At 46.7% G+C, this 25,598-nt stretch overlaps 1 protein-coding gene across 1 annotated transcript in view; it reads left to right on the top strand.

Moving 5' to 3' along the window:
* The window catches only part of CFDP1 (craniofacial development protein 1), a 70,385-nt gene that overhangs the window by 12,615 nt on the left and 32,172 nt on the right, over window positions 1–25,598 (top strand). The window contains exon 5 of the mRNA XM_062586101.1: window positions 7,588–7,692. Coding sequence (XP_062442085.1) covers window positions 7,588–7,692 — 105 coding nt within the window. The remainder of the gene's footprint in view (window positions 1–7,587; window positions 7,693–25,598) is intronic.

Genomic DNA, 25,598 nt, shown 5'->3' with positions numbered 1-25,598 from the left:
AAGTTTATCAGAGGAGAGGCTTAAGGAAGAATCCCACTCTTCTCCTGTGCATAACGGAGAAGATGTTTGTTTCTGTACCTGGCTTTCAAACAATTTCCCAGTTTCTAAAAACCTGAAAACCAAAGGTGCCTGGTGAGCTGTTCAGGTCTCACGGCTGCTCTTTTGCTGTTAGGCAAAAAGAGGTTCTTTTGTCCCTCTGTTCAGGTCTTTGTTGCAGTGGCTTCAGATCCCAGTCCCACTGACTCTATTTGCCCCTTTTCCCTAGCTTCCAAGCTGCAGTCTCATTCCTAAGAGCTCCAGGCTCAACAAGGAGCTTTTGATGTCTGGCAAGAAGCTGGCAGAGCATGTTTTGCAGCCCATGGGCTTGGGGGGGTTCCCTACCAGAAAGTGCAGCTTGAGATGTATATCTTTTTTGTAACTGTAAAATTCAGAACCAAGATATACGCAGGAGCTTTCTGTGTTAGCCTGAAGGGAAGATAAAGCTGTTCTCTGCCCTGCTAACTCATGAGCACGTTACGCACGGTCAGGCTTAGTCTGGCCTTTTCCCTGTGGGGATGCTTCCAGTTTGTAGTGTGTAGCAGCTCCTAGGGTGTGATCTGTGCAACCTTTTTGTCCAACGGTCATGGTTGTAAGTGAATCTTTATCCCCTGGCTCTTGGGACCCATGATAGCACTTCCTTAGGTAAGAAAAAAGTTCCTCATAACACCAATATTACACTGTTTTGCAGCAGTTATAGGGTTGTAGAGACCTGTCTTGCTTTTGCTGTATTTACAGCTTGCCGTGAACAGAGTATTGTCGCCCTGACACGTACAGCAGCTGCATCCAGTCACTTGGGTTGCTCAGAGGAGTGTTCAGTAATTTGATGCTCATCTTCTAGGAGATACAAATTAAAAACTATGAGATGCCTCAAAGCCCGAGTCTGAGGCAGTATGGTTGAGTTGGGTGAGGGAATAGTATCCCACAGATGTAAGTAGTACTTAGGGAAACTTGAAAGTAGGGTGGATAAAGCTCTAATCAATGAGGAGATGAAAACTCGTGACCTAGCTGTGGATCAGCTACTTCAGAGAGTCTTGTCTAATATCTTCTACCTATTGCATATCCCAGTGGGAGCTTAGTAAATAGAATGCTCCTTTCCCTTGGATTTGGAGAGCCTCTTGAGGAAGTAGCAGGCAGAGGTCCAAAAGGTGGCCTGATAGCTTGGTCAGCTTACGTGAGATGGTGGCACTAGCTGTACGCTTCCCCTGTGCATGTCGCAAGGTCCTTGTCATACAGGAGATACAAAATCAGTCATTTCCTTAAAGGTTTATGAGGTTAGGACTTGGATTTTAAAAAGCACTTTTTATGCATTATTTATACTAAAATACCATTCATTTCTGCTTTTTTTGAGATGAATTGGTCTGAGATGCAGCCTGGGCTCACTGCTTGTGTAGCAGGACACACCTGCTGCGAGGAACAGCACCAGGCAGGCAGCTTGGCCCTTGCCCCACTCCGGGAGAGCTCTAATCAGATTCTTTTCTTTTTAAAGACAAGCCAGCAGCTTCCATGCAGATAGGCAGCCCGCAAAATTTTCGGTCATTCCAGCCTCATCTTGTCTGTGTTGCTTCAGGGAATGGGCTTGGCTTTCCAGGGAATGGCTTCTCCTGCCTGATTTGAAGAGCAAGTTTTAGAAAACAGTGATTTTTCTTGAGGATTTTTTTCCTTCCGGAGAGGCAGAGGACTAATGTTTTAACTTGAACTTAGGAACTGAGAGCAAGCGATGAGGACCTGTTCATTTTGGCTCTAGAGCCAACCTGCTAAGGGGTTGACCGTAGGGTTACTAACTTGGCTCTGACTAATGTGGCAGCGCATGTCCTACTGTGGTGATCAGGAATAACGAGGGCACAGAAGTGTCCTTGTCATGTCCTTCCTCAGAGGAGGCTGTGTTGCCCTTGCCGTAGTGTTTCACTCTAATGGGAAATTTTCTGTTTGTTTTACACCAGGTGAGCCAGCATGAAAGAAATGCCCAGTGCACAGACAGGTGTGGCTTGGAGGTCCAGTTGTGTAAGGACTGAATTCTTTCCTGCAAGGTGCTGAACACGTGTGCTTCTGTGGCTTCAGGATCTTGCAGGCGGGAGCCACTGGCCTCTCATGTAGTGCATTGGACTTGAGAAAGCATCCAAACCCCTGGCGCCTTGAGCGTGGAGGTCTCCTCCCACAAACACATCAAAGTGGATTTGGAGAGAGTATTCCTCTTGGCTCAGAAGGGCTTAGTTTGTCACTAACCCCTGTTGCTGAGCAGTGTTTGCTCCTCAAGTGATCTTTCTAGAAGGCTAGAGGACTCCTTAATGAGGCTAGACACAGATGGGGAATATTAAATGGAATAATTAGCCCCATTTTCCCTCTCTGTCTGTGATTCCCCAGAGCTAACAACATTAGAGATCAGATGGAAAATTTTATAATTGTGTTAGGTCTAAACTGGGGCAGGATTCCCAAGTGAGGACTGACTGTCCTGAGTATGAGTAGTAAAGAGGTGGCATTTCCCAACACTTCCTCTCTTGCTCTCTTTGTCAGCGTGGAGGTCAGGGGAGATAATAGCTTTGTGCTGCTGCAGTTAGGGATCTTAACTGCCTTCTGAGCTGTAGAGGTCCCCTTCTACCCAGGTACGCAAAGGTGCTTTCTTAGCCTGATGGATACCAGGCTAACCAGCATTTTGGTTAGAAGGACACAGTTGTGAGACCTGCCTGGGGATAAGTTGGACGGATTTGGCACTTGGGATGTGTAAGGTGGCTGTTACACAGCAGTCTGTGGACAGGAGCCTCATGAGCAGCCTTGATGTAGCTGCTTCTGGGTCTTTCCCAGCTCTTTCTGTCCTGCCTGCCTCTGCCTCCTTTTTCCCCATCCCCGTGCGCACACAGCTATGGGAACATGTGTGTCCTTCTGTGAGGACTTGCAGAGCCCCTTGCTGTTCTCTCCTGAGCTTGATACTTCCCTCATATGCAGGACTCCTGGTGCCCCCTATGCTCCACCTCTCCCTGGACCCAGCAGTGCTGTGGGTGGGGGCACCTGGCCACAGTCATGGGCTACAACCTGGGGCGTGAGAGTTGTGCTGTGCAGCAGAAGCAGGAGGGTAGTGTGGTGGATTGTCCCTCCTCACTGAATAACTCTTTGCACCTGGAGTAAAGACCAGAAAACAGGAGAAAAGCTAGTGTAATAGGCTTACCCTACTACTGAAACGAAGGACAAAAATCTGTTTTTAAGCCCCTTGGCAGGACACCTGGAGCTCTGTGAATGTGGTGCTGGCTTTGCATTACATGGCTTCTTTCTTTAACTGCTTGTATGGGTTCTTTCTTCAACCACTTATATGGCGAAGTGGACTGTTGGGAGCAGACAGCAACTGTGTGTGTCAAATTAAACTCTTGTTCTTGAATTAGGATTTTATAGTCCACTACTAAAAGCAACTGTTGTGTGAAACAGCTTCTGGGACAGCCTGTGACAGCATGTGGGTTGTCTTACGAGATTTGGTGCCCAGCTTACATAACTGGGGCCTTTCCCATGCGGGTAGGCTTTAGCACCTTGGTTGATAAACAGAAGCGAAAGACATGCGTTAAGTATTAAAGGCACTTAGTGCTCTAGTTGGTAGCATGTCTTAATTATAACCACTCTGAAATATGGAAGACCTTCCTGTTGCACAGCACTTCGTGCAGTGGCGTTGTCTGTACTACCAGACACCAACGCTGTTCAAAAATATTAATAAAATGAATCTGTGTTGTAAGCTAATTTATTAGCATAGTAATATAATGAAATCTTTATGGGGGAATGAGAGACAGTGATTTTGTCTGTGAATTACAGGGTCTGCTAGTGGGCGAGACACTAACTACTTGTTCTATTGCGGACAATATATTAATTTTTGTGTTTATTCCTGGATTAGAATGTGTGAATAGCATCCCAGTAAACACTCAGGCAAATAGTTACTTATCAAGTATTTAAAAGTGAAAGGTCTTGTAATTTTCCTTAGTAATGACTGTGATTTCTTCCAGCTGGATTAAAGCCTCCCACTTCTATCAATGAAGAGCAAGGAGTGTTTACGTTTCTACATGGAGGGTTATTGTCTTTCATAATGATGTAGACCAGAGTGTTTTTTCCCCTCCTCTTGGCCTGCAGTCTGTGGAAGGATGAAGTTTGCATAACCTGAGTTAATACCTTGTAAAGCCTTTTAATTTTTTTCATTCCTGTTGGAGTGATGCAGGAGTTGCTGCTGGCATCAGCCCAGCAGCAGCCTGTCTCAGAGTTGCTTTTGTTTCATTTTATGAGGCAATCAGTGGGTCTTGTGATGGAATTGCCCCGAAAGGTCAGTTTTAATTAGGTTTTTGGCACATTCCTCTGTCCCCAGCTGTGCAGTCCTGATGGAACAGGTTGCACACAGCTTTGCAGCTCAGGGTTGCTGTGGCAAACGATTTCAAAAATATATTCTGAGCAGCTGCTGACAGGCCAAAGGGAAAAGAAAACTGTGAACCAAGTGTTTTGGTCTGTACCCTGTCGTTGCTGCTGGTACCCTGAGGTGGGGGAGGCAGCAAGCGTTAAAGCATAAGCAATCTCTCAGTAGCAACCTGTTCTGTGCCTCTGGGCAGCAAAGTGATTTCTTTCTGCTGAACATACTTTCGTTGAAGGGCTGTGCCGGAGCCTTCCTGAGCATGACGTTAAGGGGGCTCACAAGCGCGAGTCTGTCCTCTCCAAGCTGCTCCGGGCTAGAACGTCTTCCTGCTCTGAGAGCCGTGACTCTTGCAGTGCTGGCCCAACAAACAGCATGCCACACTGGCTGGCGAATTCCTAGAGCTGTTTTTCATACTCATCTTAACTTCATGCTTTTCTTTACCCCTTCTGTTAGGAAAGAAATCAGTCACACTTCTCTCTGGTTAGAGGAGGCTGAAGGTAGTCATGGTGCTAAACCAGCGCTAGGGGCCTCTACGTTCAGATCCCAGCTCTGCCACAGACTTTGAAGGCTTGCTCCGGGTCATGCGGGTCCAAATCCTACAAGCTATTTAAGTGCCAAATTCCTTTTGGTTTGTGGGAGCTGAGCACACAGCACCCTGAGGAGCTAGGCTGTCATCTCCGAGTTCAGACATGTGGCGTTAATGGCAATGTGTGCTTGCTGTGACCTCTGCTTCCTTTCCCAACTGCTGCTTCCTCTTTGTCCTCCAGCCTGTCCTGTGCAAGTTCCAGAAACTTGGAGGGTTTAACAGCTAGGATTTAACTTGGGAGGAGGTCCCATGGCCATGCTGAGGGCTGGGATCTCTTCAGAGGAGGCCAGCACAGAGGTTTTTCTTTTTTTTTTCCAGGGTGTGTGGTTACTACGCTATGCCTCTTGAATTCCTGCATGCTCGGAGTCTGCCTGATGTTTCTCACGGCTGATTGCAGGCTTCCTGTGTGCGGGGGGCAAGCTCTGGATCGCGTGGGAGTGCGCGGGGGTGACGGGAGGAGGGGGGACCTTGCCAGGAGCTTGTGTTCTGCAGAATGCGTGGGAACTGAGCCTGCTCCGCAGCCGAGAGGGGGTTGAGCTGGCTCTTCATGCTGCTGTGCTTAAAATTAGACTGTGATTGTATTAATCTGAACCTGACACACACGGGGCTAGTGGGGCTTGGTGGGGAATTCTGGCTAATTGCTGCATAAGGACATTTGAGTTTATTCTGTCTTAAGGAAATTCATGGAAGTAAAATAGCTATTGCTATATGGTTACTGCATGACATGGCTGTTCTTGAGGTTTGTGGCTAGGTGGTGGGTTCGGGATGTCTTAAATTGTGATGATACTGGAGCAAGACTATTTCTTTTTTTTTTTTTTTTCCTCCTGAACTACTTTTCCCATTCCTTCCCACCTCTTTCCGATTTGATCAGCAAACACTTCTAAATATTCATTGCATGGGATTTGTCTCATTCCACATGACTGCCACCAGCTTGAAAGACATGTGACAACTGAGACGGGGCGGAGGGGGGGGGAATAGGGCTAATCTCCTCTTCTGCACTGAAACAAGAGGGCTGAGCAGGAGGTGTTCAGTGCAAGCACTGCTTCTCGTTTCTGCATGTGCCTTTCCTGCTCTACTTGTCCTTCGGGGAGAAGGTGAAGAACCGTTCCCCTTCCCTGGCAGCCTCTTGCTGGACTGTCAGTGCAGCTCCCTGTCAGCACAGGACATGTGCATTGGTTCTGTGCAGGAGAGATTTCATGGCCTCAAGGCCTCTGGCTTGACGGATAGCTTCACAGCATTCTCCTTGCTGCTAGTCTTCAGAAAAGTCACCCGGCTGTTTTCACAGACCCCTGGGTTTCTCCATGTCCATCAGCTGAATTCAAGTGTTCTGCAGGCAGGCTCTGCCCTGGGAGGCACCGGAGGGGCAGGGGCTGCATTTCGCTATCCCAGCTGGAAACTTTGATGGCTGACTCACCCGGCGAGAGCTGCGTTGGCGTGCGCGGATAGGAGGGTGGGAAGCGGGCAGCTACGAGCCTGACTCTTACCCAGGGCAGATGCAGTGACTGACGAGGCTTTTTAGCCTCTAATCAGCATATGCAGTAGACTGGGAATGAGCCTGTCCACCCTTCCTGGCAGCAGATGCAGCCAAAGGCCCAGGCTGTAGGAGGGTGGGGAAGGGCAAGCTATGCTTTCTGGCCCTGGCAAAGGGGACTGAGACTGGGCTGTCCAAGCCATGAGTCAGGCAGCTGCCTTTGGGCCTGTATTCTGTGCAGAGAGAGAGTTGCTGGGCTCAAGAGAGACTTAGACAGCTTTGCTGTCTGAGGGAGCAAAATTGTTAGCTTGGTAAATGGGGGTAACCTCATTAAGAGCTCCTGAAAGCTCAAAACGCATGCTGCTGGAGGCATGTCAGTGTAATTGAGGGGCTAAAGTAGCTGGGATTTTCTAACAATTAATTATGGAGTGTTTTTTTGGAGATTCTCATATGTTTGTAATTTATTCCCTACTGTAGGTGCAGTATTGATTTATGATTAAGTTCAATATTTTATGCCCTCTGGGCCTCAGACAAAAAAACAGCTAGAAAATGAGAGCAAATTTCTGTGTTCAGCATTGCTGGAGCTTTCTCTTTCATTCCCAACTGCCCAGGGCAGAATCCTTAGCCTGGTGTTGATTGCAGATGTTGCCAACCCCATGTGCTAAGGGCTGCAAGCTGTGGGTGGCAGAACAGCTGTCTCAGAAGAGCTGCCTCACTGACCAACAAATGAAGAAATCAAGAGCCAATTAACAGACTAGAATTACCCTCAGTGACCTAAGCAGAGTATTCAGTAGCTTCTAGCAAGACTGTTTGAATAAGTGTTCCTATCCCTTTCAAAGGGGGGGGGGGACTTCTTCCCCAGCTCTAATTAGCTACTCTTTTCCTTTTCCTTCCATGTATATAGAGAGTTTGTAACTGGAATGAAATCTTAACAAGATGCCAGTTACTCAGCTTGTAGCTGATGGGGCAATTTTTGTGCATGTATTGGGGCCTGGTAGACTAACTCTTGTACCTGTTGTCCATGTCAAAGATCCTTGATGGATATTTGCTTTTGCTGCGTTGAGTATGCATCTCTTCCTTATCCTCTGGTTTGTCCCTTCCCTTTCTTTCTTTGAACAGAGTGACTAAGGAAGTGGATGCAACCTCAAAAGAAGCTAAATCTTTTCTGAAGCAACAAGAGAAAATGCAGTCAGGAGCTCCAGCTTCCCTTCCAACAGTCTCTGGGTGAGTGTTTTTTTTTTTTTTTTTTTTTTTTTTTTTTTTTTTGCCTAGATGTGGACAGTTTGTGAGAAAGAAGGTGCTCCAGTTGACTCTGCTCTTCAGCATTTAAGCTAATGGATATTTGCCGTCTGCAGGATTTCAGTGCCTGGAAGGTATGGTAGTCTGGGGGGAAGAGCAATGTGGGGGTGGAAGAAGCAACCAATGAATCCCAGTGACTCTGCTCATAAGATAAGACTTGATTTTTTTTTTTTTTTTTATTATTTGTTTTCATTCCTCATAAGTCATTCTCCTAGTAAGCAAACCTTGTTTTGAACATCTTCAGTAGCCTGACCTGACTGCAGGTAAGGAAGGAACGTGTGTGGGATTGCCTGCAGATCCTTTGAAAGGTGCTTCCTTGGACCATAAAAAGCAGGAACTGGCTGAGGTGTGACTTCTGGCAAACTTCAGGGGAGCATTTGTATAAGGGATGCTTTTGCCTCTCCAGTGTCCTGTAATGTCATTTCAGTGTCGATTTGTCACTTTGAGTAAGCTCTAGCACCTAATTCAGAGATGGTCACAGTGTGTGTCAAAGGTGTGGAGAGTTCAGGTCCTCTGTGCATCTGACACTGCCTCTCCAGGCAGTTCTTGATGAACTTGGAAGATAACCCCCCTCTCAAGAACAGATAAGATGGTTCTGTGCTCCAACAATGAGTTTTTATTTAAGTCAGTCATTTGCATTTATATTTGAAAGTCATAGGCTGGGTGTAATTTGGTCACGCAGAGACAAGACCCATCAAGTAAATGCATTGTCTTTCCCGTCTGCCAAAGAGCAATTCTCCAGCGCGAGTTAAGGCTGCCTTTCCCCAAGATAGGCTGCTATTCAGCTGCTGCAGCTGGATTGTCATTTGTGTTTCCAGCTACGTGTTGCCTAGCTTGCAGTTAGGTCAGGGTAGCGTAAGCAGAGTATGCGATGTAATGTGTGACCCTTAACAGCTGCTGTTCATTGAGGTGAATGAATGCATAGATGAGCATAGTCTTGTTGCTGTTGTTGATGCCACATAGCAGTTTTGTCCTTGCTGAGCTAATTGGAGTTATAATGTAAACATTGGTCCGGCTTACAGCATTTTGCGCTGAAGCAAACTTGCCTTGAGTGGGCTGGCATTTTTGCCTCAACTTGGTTGACCAAAGAGGCTAGGGACAACTCCTTGTTATGCAGACTGCTGGTGTTCCTGCTTCTTCATATCTACCTCTCGCTTCCAGCAACACCCTCCTGCTCCGAGAGCCTAGACAGGTTCACCATAGTTCACCAGGAAAGCCTCAGGGGCTTCTCGCTTTCCTGTGCTGTTGAAATCCCTATTTCTTCCTGCGTCTTACTGCTCTAGAAGAGGAGGTGCATGGCCAGTGGGCTGCAGCAGCTTAGTTGCTACTAAGATGAACTGCTGTGTGTGGTGGAGCTCAGCTCACTTGGGAGAAATAACCGGAGCCCAGTTTGAATTCTGCAGTGATGGCAGGCCAGAAAGAAAAGCTGAATACTGTTCCCCTTGTTAGTGCACTGATATTTTCAAGGGAGGAATCCATATCAGATATGAAGCCACAGAAAAAAAAATAAATACAGGAAACAACCAGTTTGAGAACTCCTTTAAAACTCTCCTCCAGTGCGACTGTGGTGGAAGCAGCTGAATTATGTCTTCATTCAGCCTGCTGATGTGCTAGGCCATACTCAGTTGCTTGCCCAGGATATGATGAAGTGGCCTGGCTGTGGGAGGAGAAGGATACCTGTGGCTTGTGCATCTTGCCTGTGTTCACACTGCATCAGGTCTGCTGCTCTGGGCCCAGGTGCCTTTTGCTCACCTGCTGCAGAGCATCCAGGTGCTGTTGTTCCATGATGTTTCTGCTGTGGCGGAGGTGCAGCATTAGTATTTTGCTCAGTGTGTGGAACAGCCAAGCAGTCCTGAGGGTTTAGCAGGAAACTGTGTGCAGCAGCCCGGCCAGTTGGTCCTCTGTTCTGTAAGCACTCTGGGGAATTTTTCACTTTAGCATAGTATCCAAGGCTGGTCTCTGGGACTCTCAGGAAACACACTCCCCTTTGGACTTAAAAGGGTGCTTTCATTGGGAAGTCTACCAGTGTGTTTTCAGGTAATAAAATGACTGAAGGCTTTTTTTTTGTTGTTGTTGGTTTGTTTGTTTGTTTGTTTTTAAGCTGAAGGCAAATTCCTTATGTTGAAATCAAAGATCTAGCTCTAGACATAGAGCCAAGCCACTGTCTGGGCCTTGACATGGCTCCTCTGGAGCAAAGATCCACCAACCTTGCAGATGTGGTAAAGCAGCATCTGGGGAAAGATGGTGTCTGGTGCCATTTGGTTACTTAAAATACAAGTTTGTCAGGGGTAGAGTGCTTTTTTTCCTTTGTGTGTTACTAGAGATGCCCAGTCTGGATTGGTATCGCTAGAAGGCACCAAAAATATATTTTTCAGGATCCTGCATGGGCCTGTGGATACCCACTGCTTGGTGATTGTTGTCAGCCCCTGGCAGTTTTGGGTCAGCTGTGGAAAGTTTTGCTCTGCAAAGTGCAGTCTAGCTGATTCCAGGGGATTCAGGTAGCTGAGAGTGGCTTCTCCATCTGGCTTTTCTTTCTTTACCTTGCAAGCAATGTGCTTTATTTCTGGAGGCAGCCAGCCTACCCTGTATTTATTTAAGTTCCTTTCCCTAAACAGATAGAAGTAATCCAGGAAAGCAGTGGTCACAAAACCAAACATCCGGTTCCTCATCTTTATGTTATAAACCCATGTAGCTAGCTGGCCTAGGAGAAGGCATGTTTGGGGCTGAAAGTGCATTTCCTGAATGTATTTAATGTCCATACCGGATGTGCTATAAAAAGCTATATTTGTGCTTGTTAGGGACGTAGGGGGCGGTTGGAGGAGAATAAACCAAACGTTTGGCTGTAATTAAAGCCAGAAGTACAATACAACCCTCCATATTCTCTCAGCATGCTTTGCTAGAAAGGTCAGAAGTCTTTGGTTCCCAGGGATGTAGTGGTTTCCCAGCCTTCTATTTCTTCCATCCTGTCCCCCTGTGACACCCAGGTTTTGGAGCTGTGATTGTAGGCAGCTGGACAGTGATGTGTCAGTGTTTGGTATCAAGTTGGTACTTTGTTCCTGCTGTGTTTCTGTAGTGCTGTGTGGTTGTATGAGTCTGTCATCAAACCTCTCAGCTAGATATGATCAGGGAATCCACTGATCACTTTTAATCTGCTGCAAAATATTGGTGGAAGGCTCAGAAAAACAACACAAACCGTTCCCGCCTGTCCAAACTAGGCTTTTTTGCCTGTCTGGACAGGCATGTGCTTTGGGACCCGCTTCTTATGCGTGCCACCATACCTAGGCCTTTTGGAGGCAGCAAGAGTAGCCCTGGCTGTGAGTGTGTGACCCCGATGGAAGAGCGGGCATCTCGGCTACTCTGATGGCTATTTCGCGACTTCTTCATGAACCAGGCAGGAGCACCCTGGAAATATCCCATGAGCTGAGTCACCTTCCTCCTCATCCTCTGTGCTAGCAATCTGATTTTGAAAGGTCATTTCACGTTCGGAGGATGTTAAAAGAAAGCAAGTAAAAGCCTTTAAATGGGTAACTGCAAAATAAATTTGTGCCTGTGCTCGCAGGCACAGAGTAGGTTGAGCTGAAGGCTGGGAAAGATCTCCAAAGGCCTGCGCCCTTCTGCATCAGCAGGGGTGAGCTGTCCATCTGTCTCTGCTGTCTGTTCAAGCACAGCGGCATTGCATAAGAAAGTCATTCTGCAGCCATCTTGAAAATGCGTAAGATGAAAGAAAATGTAGTTGACAGATTTTGAGGTTCTCCCTTAGGCAGCTCTGTTTGTGCATGGCCTGAACAAGAGCCAGGAAGAACAAGGGAGATTTTCCACTAGCTTTGTTCTTGTTTGCCTGTTACTGAAACCATTTGTAATTAAACATGGACTTGTTCACTCCGCCTAGCTGTTGGTTTTTTTTTTTTTTTTTTTTTTTTGATCCTACCTGAAATTACAGTGGTGGATGTGTGACCTGCTAGGCCTTTTCGTGCCTTGCAGGCTGATATAAACAGAAGGTAAGACTTGCCTTTGAAGGAAGCAAGCAAGCAAGCAAGCACCGCTCCCACTGAGTTCAGGAGGTGTGGTGCTTGCTGACCCCCGGGCTGAGTTTGGTCCACGAGACTGAGCCTCAGTGCGAGACCTGGCAGGAAGCAGCGCTTCAAAACTCTGACCCAGAGACAAATACCTGCCATGAACAAAAAGTGAGAGAAATTCTAGCCTGTTCATCATGAATGCTTGCTTCTAGTCTACAGCACACCAGTTTGTGTAGACTGATCATTAAATGACACAAAAAGCGTCAGCCTGTTGCTTTTAGAAACAGTTTGCTCTGATGCATGCTAATGTTGGAGTAGATGGATTCCAGCAGGACAACATCTGTGTGTGGCTTCTCTCCTACCTTAAATGTGGCAGGAGGAGAAACAATGTCCATCTTTGTGTCAGGATATGGATGGGCTGGTTCCTTGCTCCATTCTCTGAGATCTTGAACCAGTTATTTGCAGCATTTTGACTTGTTAGTGTAATCTTTAAGCTAACCTTCCCTTCATGCCTGGTCGTTCCTAGGAGCTGCTTGGTTTTTCTCCAAAGCTTTTTTTTCAGAGGATGTTCTGACTTTCTGCATGACCTGGCTGGAGTTAATTGCATCCCTCTGCTATTATGACTAAACCTAGTTTCTCTGGGTCTTAATGCAGTGTTTTTAGTACCTGAGCCTAGAGCTGGTAGAACATATGGTTCTTGGCGCTGCCAGTCTCCCTGGCGCAAGGGAGGGATGGTGCTCCTCTCGGAAGGGGACACTGGCAAGAGAGGCACAGGCTGTGCTATTACTGTAAACTTCAGAACATCAGGAGCAAATGCTGCAGCACTCACGTGCCTCCAGGGAGCAGTTTCATTACACAGCAGCTCCTCCGGCCTTTTTTCTTTAGAAAACAGGAATTCATGTTCCAGTTGCAGCTCAGAGTCAACTGCAAACGCTATCTAGTTAAAACTCCTGCACATTTCCCTTGCATGGGGTGAAGAAAGATGCAAATAAAGCAACTAATCAAGAACTCTTGCATAGCTGTAGGTGGGTTTTTTAGTAGTCGTTTAAGCAGTTAATAGCTCTGTTCTTGCTTGTAGTTTCAAAGTTGTGAGCTTTCTTCTGCACTTCCCTTACTGTGCTCCAGGGAGTGCTATGCTCCCAGGCGGGGATGAGAAATCCCAGCCCCCCTGCACCATAGCCAAATGTCTGGATGCGAGTACAACATGACATTTTCCTGTGCATAACAAGATGAGCCAACCAGGGGCAATATTCATGTGCCTTAGAGCTAATTTTACTTATTTCATATTTGTATAAAGATGAAATGTTTTAAATGTGGCAGTGGCTGCTCCAATTCCTCTTCAGGTCTTGGATCCTTTGTTGTTTTTGTTTTAATTATTCTTCGTTAGTGTCTGTCTGCTGGCTTATGCCTATCCACTCTTTGAATCAATGTGGTGATGAGGGTGGGTGCTTTTTTGGAGTGGCTTGCTTTTATTTGCTTAGTGGACTAAGATTAATTACCCCATGGAGTTTGATGTAGAAAGGTGCTTGCGTGTATGGGGAAAGGGAGAGTTTGTCATTTGGAGAAAATGATGGCTGGTTTAGTATTGAGGAGAAGGGTTTTCATCAGCTGTAGTAAATACAGCACTGATTGCTGCACACTTGTACGTAAAGCATGCCAAACCACCTTACCCTCTGAACATCTGCCTCCCCTCTTGAAGTCAGCATGGGCTGAAGCTTCTTAGCATCACACAAGATCAAGCCTCTTGCGGAGCCAGCAGACGGGTAGCTGTCTGCAGCAGCGGAGGATGGAGATCCCCGGGCTGGCTCGGGCACCAGAGCAGCGTGCCTTGCAGCAGTGAGGACGTTTGCTGAGAAGCAAAGTAAATGAGGATCTGAGTGGTGGCCGTGCTACTGTCAACTCCTGCGCTAGGAGGTGACTGCTACCCGCGCGTGTCTGGGGCTGTCGTCACCTCTGAAGGTTAACTGTACGTGGGAGAATTGCTGCTGTTCTGGTCTTTGCCCCTTTCTTCATACAGTTCTTTCTTTTGAGCTTATGTTAAGCTTTTTCTAATAAGAAAGGGAACTCTGAGTGTGAGAAGCTTTGTAGCTACTCTCCCAGACTCAAAGCAAAATGTGACTGAACGTCCCCCTTTCTAAAAGAGGCTTTCAGGACTGACCCTTTCTTTCTTGTTCTCGGGCAAAATGAGTCAGTGCCTTCTAACCCAGCCTCTTTTACGACATAAATGAATGAGACTTTCACCTCCCTTCCAGACTGTCCTGTGGCCATGCGAGCAAGTGTGTGGTTGACTTTGGGGCAATGGCATCTTACTGGGAAGAAGTGCTTGACTTAGCAGTGCCTGGATGGCTCTGTGCCTTGCTTCAGTCTTCTGTCTTGATGTGGCTAAGCAGAATCCCCAGGCTGGACTAACTGGAATCAGCTGTTTCTTTTTCTAGGCTTGTGCAGGGTTCAGCAGAATGGAATCTCAGCTATTTGAGGACTTATACTCTCTAAAGCATTTGTCTTATAAAATGCAAACAACCCCCACCAAACCGAGGCCTTTGATAATTTCCCAATGAAAACTGTGGGGCGGCTTTCCCTTAGGGTACTACAGGTTTTACGAGGCTTATTTTCATTTGCTTTCATCTCTTAGATCATGAGCATTTCTCTTTTTTTGTTTTCCCTCTGTAAAAATGATGGAGGAAATTAACTGCTAATGTGGAATGAAGCCAGCTGTATTTTTATTCCAGACCCCTTGCGAGGCTGCAAAAGGAAACCCCTGTATCTTCCCATGGTAGGCTTGATCTAATGGGAATAAGAGGTGAGGAGAAGCCTCGGTTAAAGGTTAGCCTGGGACTGGAGGTGAGTGCTAAGAGCTCCTGTTGCCAGCTGTGCCATGGATTGGGGCTGTCTACAGAAAAGATTTTTTTTTCTACCCCTGTCTATTTTGCTTCTATAGTGCCCTTTTGCATATTAGCTGAGCTGCACCATGTCCCTCAAGTGTCTCCCCCATACCAGATGCTTGTGTTGTTGTCTTGCTTTTCCACTCTGATGTTTTTAAAGGATTTTTTTTGTTTGGTGATTTTTTGATTTGGGGGTTTTCTTGTTTTTTTCACACCAAGGAAAAGGTTTAGCTGAGTTGTTCAGCATAAAATATGAACTGGCTAAACAAGGCTGGAGTGACAGTCATAGCAAAATGATGCTCCCTGCTTTCAGACAATGCTGTCGCCCAACGTTTCTTGCGAACTGGTAGCCTTGTTCATGGAAAACATATTCGTGGCGTTGTTCATGACAAATCAGCACACCCAATACTTTCCAGCACATCTGTTAGCCAAAACTTTGATCTGCATACTATGTTTTTAGCCTCATGCTGGACTACATTTAGAAAACAGACGTGCCGAGGCTGGCTTGCTCGATATTCAGATATGAGGTCAACCAACTGGGATTAAATGGGAAAGTTACTGACTAAAATGCTGGCTTTCTCCTTTCCTGTCTTAAAGGAGATCACGATGTGAATCTGAGCTTTCAAAGGGACTGTGGTCTCTATTCAGAGCTGTAAACTCTTCATCTGACAGCAACCTCTGCAACTGTCTTTGTTGTTGTTTTTCAGAAAAAGCCCTAGAGTGGCTGTGCAAGTTGTACATCTGCCCCAGCCACGGGGATTTCCTCTGCTGGTTTCTGGCCGTGAGGATGGTTAGCACAGCTGGGTTTCACTTTGGCTCTTGCTAGCCTGGTGTGGAGGTAAAATAAAACTTTGGTGTTGCCAGGACACAGCTGCCCAGCTCTTTCTCTCCCCTTGCTTGCTCCTGACTGAAACCTGGAGCCTCTAGCGAACCATTGCACAGGCTGAGCTGAAAGGGCACCTTAAACAAGCTCCAGACCGTCTCGAGCTCTCCAGAGTGCTTTAATCTGGTCTGCCAAGCCATGGAGTACTTTATTTCCCTCTCCAGCTCAGCAAGGAGTTTCAAAGCTTTTTCTAATGCGTTGGGTTACAGCCCAGTCTGCTTTGTTCCTGAGAGCAGGGCTGCCTTTGGAGCCGTCGACGGTCCGCTCGGCAGAGCGAGCGCAGTCCTTGGGGCAGCTACGGTGTTGGCAGCCCCTCTGCAGCGGGTGATAATTGGTGTTGCGTTGGCAGCCGCCGCGCAGGCTTCTCTCTCCTGGTGCGTTAGTATTTGCGCGTGCGTGTAATGCTGCTGTACATGCTGGGGCAGGAAGTGGAGGGAACTGATTTATCTGATGCCCCTGATGGAGGCCGCTCTGTTTTCTGGAAAATACTAGGGAGAGAAGTGTCTTGTGCCCTTTCTCATTGTTCTCATGGCAACCACTATTGATTTGTAAAGGTAGAATAAAAGTCTTTGGTGCGACCTGGCATGGTAGCTCTGATAGCCTTTTGGGAACTGCGCTGAGACTTCAGCACTGTTCCTATAAGCGTCCAGGCAGCTCGTGGACAATACAGGCATCTGTTCGTTGCCCAGAGTGGCTGGAACGTGAGCAATGATACATTCCTTGAAGTAACAAGTTCTGAGCACCTGCGATGTTGGACTGTAGTCTTGCTCTTGCGCTGCAGGAAGGTTCAAGAGCAGCAAGCTGGGTGGAAGTACCCAGGAGTGCAAGCGCAGAGGAAACACACGCCTTTCCGACACCTGGAAAGTGCTCGCTGCATGAAAACGCATGGCTGTTCTTTAGGTGCTTACCTACGATGCCATGTGGTTGGGTGTGGATGCGCTGCACGTCACCTGCCTGCGTACGCTATCGGGAGGTTGGCCGAGATGTTCGTTGGGCTGTAAGGAAGGGGTTAAAGCAAACCCGTGAAGGCTGGCTGATCTCAGCTCACGGCTTTCATAATGCAAAGCCGGTGGGAATTCAGCTGAAGGCTTAGTCTTCCTCCCCCCCCCCACCGCGAGAGGCAAGCTAACCTTCCCGACTCCGGTGGAGCTGCATCTCTGCCAGGATGGCTTGTGCAGGGAAAGCGCTGCAAAAAAGCAGAGGTGTAAGCACATGAAAGATGAGGCTGTTAAACTTTTCTTGGGAGAGCACTGAAAGGGCTGTTTCCTGGCACAGTCTTGCTGTTTCCTGACATGATGGCTGGTACGCAGCATGTCTCTTCGTCTGTGATCTGCAAATTTCTCATTGCAGGAAATCTGATGGAACAGCTGGTATATGCAGTGTCTCTGACTCTCTGGAGACTGGTATGCAGGAAAGTTCTTGGCTTTGCCATAGGCACTGAATGATGCACAGCAAGTTGCTTAGGCCAGAGCCCATAAAGTTGCTTAGGTTCTTAATCTGGTTCCTCAGTTAAACCTGAGGAAGGTTCAAGCGCTTACTCCTATGTGGATCTTGCCCTTGGCCTCATCCTGTTTGAGAAGTAAAATGATGAGGATGCTGCCAGCGTGCTGCCGCTTTTGTCTTGCCTGCAGAAACATGTGAATTCCCAGAGGTGGAGGCTTGCAGTGGTGGTTTGTACAGCACCTGGCACGCTGATCTCTGCTGTAGCCATGAGAGGTTACTGCAGTATAGACCCTACTATCAGAGTTTTCATGTCACTGTACGATGCATGTTTTGCAGCACAGCAGTGCTAGGAAGACAGTGCAGACCAGAACCTTTTGTTGTGTAGTGTTTACTTTAAGGACAGCAGCCTCACGGTATTTTTTCCTAACGTGTAAAATCCCTTCTCCCTCCCTGCTGTTTGCAATAACCCTTTGGAAAGCTGTAATGGCTCTCCGTTTCCTTTCCCGCTCACGCACGTGCACTTCAGTGCCTCGCCAGCAGTGTTTAGCTGTTTGCATTGTGGGGGATTTTTTTTTCTATTTTCCCAAGTCAAAGAAGAGTGTGTAGCATTTGTTTTGGAAACAAAACCACTTCTAGAGAATTACACGTCCTCTGCAAACAGATTAGTACAAAACAGGTCATGTGTTTCAGGCTGTCCCTGAAGACTGTACAAGACAGCGCTCTCCTTGCTTTATGGTTTCATGGCTGTTGCATTCAGCAAGGACTCTTGAGAAACCTGTGAAGGAGATGTACGTGGTCAGCTCTTCTAGTCCTGCAGCACAGTCAAGATGCGTGGCAGCTTTCCACTGGTCAGTGCTCTGACTGTAGAGCAGGAGTTTAAATCTTTTACAGAGATGGACTATCTGCACTCTGACAGATAAGTAGGGTTTTCTCCTACCAACTGTCCTTCAGAGCCTTCAGGCATAAAGGTGTGTTGGTAAATACTAGTAAGAGGCTCTTGCTGAGAGATGCCACAGAAGTGACCCTGTTTAACCTTCCTTTGTTGCAAACAAATGTCTCCTGGAGCAAAGGAGGAAAAAGGAAGGGATGGGGGGAACTTCCTCCTGTCTCCTTCCTTCAGCAAGAGGCAAGCTGGATGGGAAGCAGATAGCACTGCTGCAAGATGAGCACTTTCCTGTGTGCGTGGTTCTGCGCTTGTTCTTGCAGTTGTGTCTCAGGCTGCTGGGGGTCAATTTTGACAAATTCCTGCTCCCTGAACTGTAGTGACAATGATGTGCTGGGAAGGTGCATTTTCATGCTGCAGCATCTTTAGCCACTGAAGTCATCTTTAATGTGTGTGGAGCTTTGTGTCACGGCTTGGAAGGAGGGGCAGGTCTTTCAGAACAGCCCTAGTCTAGAGAGGAGGTCTTGGAAACCGTACAGTGCTATTAATCTATTTGGCTGGTGTCTAGAGCAGTGATTTGACAGTTCTCCTGGACCAGTGTGTGCTCCCAGCCAGAAATGTCGTGGAGCATTGGCACCATAGGCATCTGTAAACAAATGAGTGAGTGTCATTTTTGGCCGTGCGACTTCTGGCCGTGCTCCCTCTCTGGGAGGCAATGAGATTATATTGACAGGACTGGGAATATAAATCCGCATGAACTCTGCCCTGGGTTGTGAAAAACCTTGAGTGCAGTGTCCTGGGGCTTAAAATCCAGGCAGGAATTGGCACACTTCATGCATGTATCTTTGTACCAATGCTTCTGCTTTGTTTGATGCATGAGAAGGCATGGTTGGATATCAGCCATTGGAAGTGCGGAGTCTTAATCTTCTGCGTCAAACTTACAAACCAGGAGAGCCTGGGACAGTCCTGGAAACTCCCATGTAATGCTCAGGCTAGGGTTCCTGAAGCAAACCCCACGGTTGTCTCATCCCACTTGCTGTGCTTTTTCTTCCTCTTCCACACCTCCTGTGTAGCAGCTAGTCTCACCTTGTGTTATAACGTTGATTGCCAGTTAACGTATCCTCGGACTGTGCCCAGTGTAACTTTACTACAGGGCAAAACCATTAACTGCAGTCCTGGTGAGGCAAGCCAGACTGGTTTTCCAGCAGTCTCTGATTGACATGGAAGGCTTTGAGGGTGTCTGAGCATTTATTGTTAGCAGATTGGCTTCGTAGTTTACAGATAGGTGTGGTACACAGGGAGAAAAAACCTTCCCAGTGTACAGGTTGGTTGCCAGTGCCCGGTCTGTAGGATAGATGGCTGGAGAAAGAAGATTTAAGCCTTGGTGCCCTTGGAAACCCCAAGAGCGCGGTAGCTTGGGGGTCCGTGGGCTAAATCTTAAACCCTGCTTATGCTGGGATGGGACCTGCATCAGGCTCATATACTTTTTAGCCAGCAAATGTGCAAGGTCTTAAGTCATACTAAAAACCTGTTTGAAGTCAGATCCCTGCCTGGTTTAAGAGGAGTGCTTTGAATGCAGTCCAGTTTTGTCCACACTGGCTGACTAAACAGTCTCAAACTTCTTAGCCTGAAGCAGTTTAAACAGTATATACAGCTGCATCAGGAACACAGTGCCTTTACAAGCCCACCCTGGCCTCTCACTGCTGCTTTTCCTTTTTCTTTCTTTCTTTTTTTTCTTTGAGGGGCAATGAAAAAAATTTTTCTTATTTTTTTTTTTTTTTAAAGCAAACCTCAGTGCCCTTTCTTTGCGAGAAGCTGTGCTCTGCAGGGAGAGGCCCTAGCGTCATCCTTCAGGCAACGTGAGCTGAAATGATGGGTTCTTGACGTGTGCCAAAGGTACTGATAGGCCTACTGCAATAGGTGGAAATGCTTGGACCTGTTCTGCTTCTGTACTCGCCAAGAGATGTGATTTGCCTACTCATCACTACTGAGGCATAGCAAATATCTTTATCCTTACCTTACTTTATGGAAGCGGTTGCACCAGCACTACTCTCCCACGATATAAATGGGGAAATCAAGGCACCACAAGAGTGGTTTGCCTGAGGTTATATGGGAGGTCTGTCAGATCAGGATCAGCTTTTCCAGGTCTCTGACTTCTGGACTGTCACTCTTAGAGTACTCGCCTTCAGTGGAACTTTCATGGCTGCTAGATTAAACGCTGCTGCTGCTTTTATGTGAAGAGCCTGGTCATATGGGGAAAGAGTGGGGCTTTTTGTTTGTTTTTTAAAAAATGTCCGGCTCAGTTGGACATAGCCGATGTGGCAGGCTTGCTAAATAGCTCCTTCGTCAAGTGCTTCCAACCGAAACCTGTGCCTGACTATCGGATGCGAAGGCCAGGAACTTCCGTGTGCGTCTCACACGAAAGTGTGCGTTTGTCTGGTCTAAAGCCCTGCACAGCACGCGTTTCCCAGTCACTGCTGTGCCAGACCAGTGACCTTTCTGTGTCTTTTTGGTCAACATTCTGCAGCTAATCTTGAGTTTAAGACCTCAAGGAATGAAAAATCCTTTCCTTTCTTTGAGGATTGTTAAGCCCTGCAACAAGCTCTTGCTGTTAATTGTAGATGCTTCTTTTTTCATTTCAGTTTGTCTTCAGCTTGCCGTTAGCTCTTTATATGAAACTGGATTCACTTCTATCGGAAAGGGACAAGCAAGAACCAGAACAAATTGCTTGAAAGAGTTGTAAAATACATTAGAGCATCCCCAAGCATAGCGAATTGCTCGAGCTCTGCTCCTATGGGTTTTATTTAGATGTCACTAGAACATAGTAGTATTTATCTGTTTAATTCAGAATGCCCTGTTGCTGCCCCTCATGCTCTTTAACTGTTTCCAGGTCAGTGTGTTATATTTGGGGATGCACGGTGGCTGAGCGATGATGCTTACCAACTTAACCAAGGGCAAACTCCAGAGCAGTATAGCTGTGAGTGATGCCTCTATTTCCTCCTCCTGCATGAAGATAAAAGTCAGGGTGGGTGTCAGCCCTCTGGCCTGTGTATGTGTGAATCTGTTTTTGTATATGCACCTTGAGCTAGATTGCATGATTGAGTTTTTGTAGCATTTGTGATAAATCCAGAAATATGGATCATGCTGGAAGGGAGGGGGCCTGTTGATTTAAATACTGATGCCAACGTAACAGGGTTGTGGCTGTGACAATCTGGGGGCCTTGGAGCATTAGCTCAGTGATTGTGCTGAATGCCATGGGGAATGCAGTGCTGTGCAAAATAAAGAAATGGCTTTGCAAAGTGATAACATGCTTCAGATGCAGAAATAATGGACCGGATCCTCTCGGGTCCACAGGCTGTGCAAAGTGGTATCGGCCGTGTATAGTACACGTAGCAAAGAGGTCTTAAGAGAAGTATGGTTTTGCACTCTCTAAAGCAAAAGGGAAGGTTGTAGGGCTGAAACTGAGGAAAGATGCAGATTAAGGCTTAGGAAGAGGCCCCTGACAGAGAGCTTTTTTTTATTTACTTTGATTTGTGATGTAACTGAAAAGAAAGCAGCTGTCCAGAAATCCAGGCGCCTGCAGATTGATTGCTGTAGACGAAAAGGTGAAGACCCTATTCCTTGCAAACCTCCAAGACATGGCGAGTTGGATGGATGCGGTAGGTCATCATAATCTCTACTGCCTCTGTTTTGAACGGACTGGAAATTTCTGCTGTGTGGTTCTTCATCAGCTAATCAAGTTGAACAGTCAGCCGGAAGGCATGATAAGGACCAAGAAGCTTTTTTTTTTTTTTTTAAAATAACTCTTTCAGAGTGTTATTTTCTCTTCTCTAATCCGTTTAGGATTTTGGGCTGTAGTCAAAGTTAATGTGCAGTGAAAACCTTTTGGGTTTCTTGTATGTGCAGTTGCTTCCTCCCCCACCCCCCCCCTTTAGTAAGGGACACATCAATTGGTTTGTGGATAAATGTAACAGGGGTTGTCAGACCCTCGAACAGGCTCCACACAGAGCAGACCTGCCCAGCTCTGTGCAGGCTGAGCTGCTTCCAAATCCATGCTGCCTCTGTGCCTTGCTGTGCCTGGTGTAATAAGCTCTCCGAGCAGGATTTGCTGGGTAGTGCCTGTCGAGACACGCGCTCTGTGCGGGGGTGAGCAGAGCGCTGGCTGGGTGTTGGAGCCCCCTTCACCCCTGTTCGTGTGAAAATGGAGAGCTGACTGTAATGTATTCTCTACATCTCAGTGTGACTTTTATGTTAACTGGTTGTAATAAGCCTAAAAGATGTAACTAGTAATTGGTGACTATTTAATTTTTTGCAGGCTGTCCTAGTTCATGGTATAGCTCTTACTAAAAGATGGGTTCAAAATACAGGAATAGTAATTAAGTTATGGTGGAAGATGCCAGAGTACAGCTGGGATTTGTCCAGGCAAGGTAAAGCTGTGCAGGAGAGCACCCGCTTCCTGCCTCATGGTGGAAAGGTCTCGAGCATCCAACGCACCAAGTAGCTGTGTGGGGCCTGCTGTTGTGAGTAGGCACTGTGCACACTAGTCGCTGTGCACACCAGTCGTGTACGCTGCCCTGTTGAGTCTGAGCACCTCAGCGTGTTTAGTCAGGAAGGAGAAAAAAAAAACAAGCTTAAGCCTCTTGATAACTATCTTCATTTAAGAATGCAGACCGAACTGAGAAGCTGGAGGGAAGGGACGCAACCCGGCCTTTTAATTCGACTGTAGCTTAACTTAATGTTAATTGGGAGGTGAGGAGTTAGTGAGGGAAAGTGGATTTTTTTTCTTTTTTTTTTTTCTCTCTCTCTGCCAAATTCTTTATTTAAACATAAAGGATTTTCCTGGCTGCTTGCAAAAGATACTGTTAGCAAAGTAGTCCCATGCACGACGCACTTCTCTCAGGCTGTGGTTCCACTGCAGCGTAAGCCAGAAGATCTCGCTGCTGGCTGCTGTGTTCCCGCTATTCCCTCCGCACCAGTGCGGTATGTGCTGAATCTTTTGCTGAGGTTTTCCAGTGCACTTTGCTGAAGTGAGCCTGACAAAGATGTGAATGTCGACTGCCAGCGTAGCGTGCTAAACCACCTGTGTAAAAGCTTTGAGTGCTGGAGCCAGTATCAGGAAAGAATTGGATGTCGTTTACACTGTGAAGGAACTTTAATCTTAGTTGAAGACTTCAGTCTTCTCCAAAGGGGCCTAAAATACACTGAGGAAGGCTTACTTTACACTTGCACTGTTCTATTTTCTCCTTTGTGCTTGGCCAATGCTGGAGACAGGGTCATGGGTTGGATGGGACCTCTGGACAAAGGATGATCTGCAGAGCAGCTTTCAGAATAGGAGACATTACGTGCACATGTATTGTGGAAACGAGTAGGATAACCTCGTCACTAGTTGCTTAAAGAATTGCATGAAAAAAATAGTTTGTGTCCCAGTGGAGCGTCTCTGCTAGTGCTGGTGGTCTTTACAGTTACAGCTCGCTCAGACCTATTACATCGTAATATCATTTTCTTCAGTTTTTTTTTAACAAAACAGAGGCTTGAATTTTACACATTTCTTTCCAGATTTCTTCAAAGCTCTTGTGTTGTTTCTCCCCCCACTTCAACTTTCCCTGGTAGATTATAGCCTACTGGAAAACATAGAGCACATTGTGAAGCCCAAAGCAAAAGCTGACTCAGCAATCCTTTGCATTTAGGCTGCTGCCGCTGTTCGTGGAACAGGAGGTTAGTCTTAAACTACTTCTGCCAAAAAGTATTGCTGCTCTAACAGAACTGGTGCCCGTTTTATTAGCTTTCACACTGTCCTTTAACTTGACTTAAATAAACAAACTCACTGTACTAGTTCCTTAACATAAATCCTCTGTGAAGGAGGGGTTTTTTTAATTCTTTTTATATGCTGGAATAATTCTGTGTTTTTCCATGTGAAGTGCCTGAAATCTCCTTTCCAGATCTTCAGAGAGAGGCTCTATCTCAGGCACAACTAGTTTTATTACTAACAACAGCTCCTGTCTTCAAAGGATTTGAAAATTTGTCTAAACTGAAGTCCTGAGAGCTGTTCTACTGAAGTGAATGGGACTTGCTTGTAACACGAATGTCAGCACATGGATAAACCTTTGCAGGTTCGGGCCTGTGCGTGGGCCTTTCAAAACAGGTCTTTCTCTCTCCCATGGGGTATCTGCCAGATTCCACTGAGATCCGCAAAGAGCCATCTGCTTTCTGCTGGGGACCATTTCAGCTCCCGATTGCGAAGCTGTGTAACCTAGGAGAGTCTCCGCAGCTCTCCCAAGCTGCGTGGGGCAGTAGGAGTCGTTGCTGGAGTCGGTGCTTCATCTGTTGAGGGGGAAGTAGAATGGAAATGGTGCTGGTTGGGTCCCTTTACAACAGGCATTGAGCAATACAGGAGAAGAAAAACCCTTTCTTCTTATCATTCCCATCGTCCTTACTACCTGGAGCTAGTGCTTTGGAGGGGATGGGTATCAAGAGTTGATCCGTGTGCCTGAATATGATCTCGCTGATGTATATGAAACTATGGACACAGACACGGCAGCAGTTCAGGACTCGCTGTTCTAGTAGAGTGCTTCTGAAGTAAAAAGAAAAATGAACCGTCAAATTCTGTATTATCCCTAAAGCAACCTGTGATAATTTGGAGTGATATTTCGAGAGAAAGCAGCTTTTGAGGAGGGAAAGGGCCAGAGAGCAGCACTTCTCACGAGAGTGGGAACTGTGGGTGTCCGTCGTTCCCGGAAATGTACCTAAGTGCCCTATTTCCATGGGGGAATTAAGAAGTTACGCAGACTCGGCCTAGTTTCTTTAATGGATTTAAAACAGGTTTTGGCAGAAAGCAGCCAAGCACATCAGGAATGGAACAGAAAATATTCTTCCCAAGACCAAGAGCCTGGAAACTGCCTCGCACACCATCTAAAGCAAGTGACAAATGCTGTTTTTATTGTAATCTGAAATCTTTCCCTTCTCTCCTCCCCCACATCCATCTTGTGCATGAGTGCTTAGGCTATTTATTAGCAAATTTAAAGCCACAGACACAGGACTATTGTGGGATCGCCCTTGGACTCTTGTACTGGAGGAGGAACAGAGTGCGTTAAAAGGTACTCACAGAATTTAGGGGTTTTTTTTTTGATTGCTTTAGCTACAGTTTGAGGTACTTATTCATACTTCTTGCTATTAAACCTTATCTTCAGTCTGATCTGCATTTTTGACAGGTGATTATTATCATTAAAAGGGCCGACAGCTTTGGTAGTCTTGAGTGCTGCAGAAGTCCTAATGCTAGTTTTAATGAGTGCAGGTTGTCTTTGGATGTTTGGGAAGACAGATTGTAGAAAGCTTACGCAATGTGAAGTCTGTCTGCCCGTACTGGTGAGGATGGGGATGCTGCGTGCCGCTCTACTGGGAGTACCTTCCGTGGTTCGAGAGCATCTCCGAGATCATGGCACAAAGGGGACGCCTTTGCTCTTGGCGTTGAGCACTCCCAATCGTGAAATTTGGAGCAAAATAAGATCAATACCACATGTTCTGGAAAACTCCTTTTATATGTGTTTACAGCACTTTGCATACTGTCTTCAGTGCCGTTTTCTAACTCTGTCTGGCATGAACATCTCACTCAGCTTGTCCTTCTCCCAGGTTTCCCAGCTAGGCTTCCCTGGTGCCAGTGCATGTGCCTGGAGTTGCACATTGGTGACCTCAACTTCTGCTCTTGTTTTTCACAGCAGGTACCTTGT

Source organism: Rhea pennata, chromosome 13 (genome assembly GCF_028389875.1).
Source record: "Rhea pennata isolate bPtePen1 chromosome 13, bPtePen1.pri, whole genome shotgun sequence".
NCBI lineage: Eukaryota > Metazoa > Chordata > Aves > Rheiformes > Rheidae > Rhea > Rhea pennata.
This window is presented reverse-complemented; position numbering and strand designations above follow the sequence as displayed.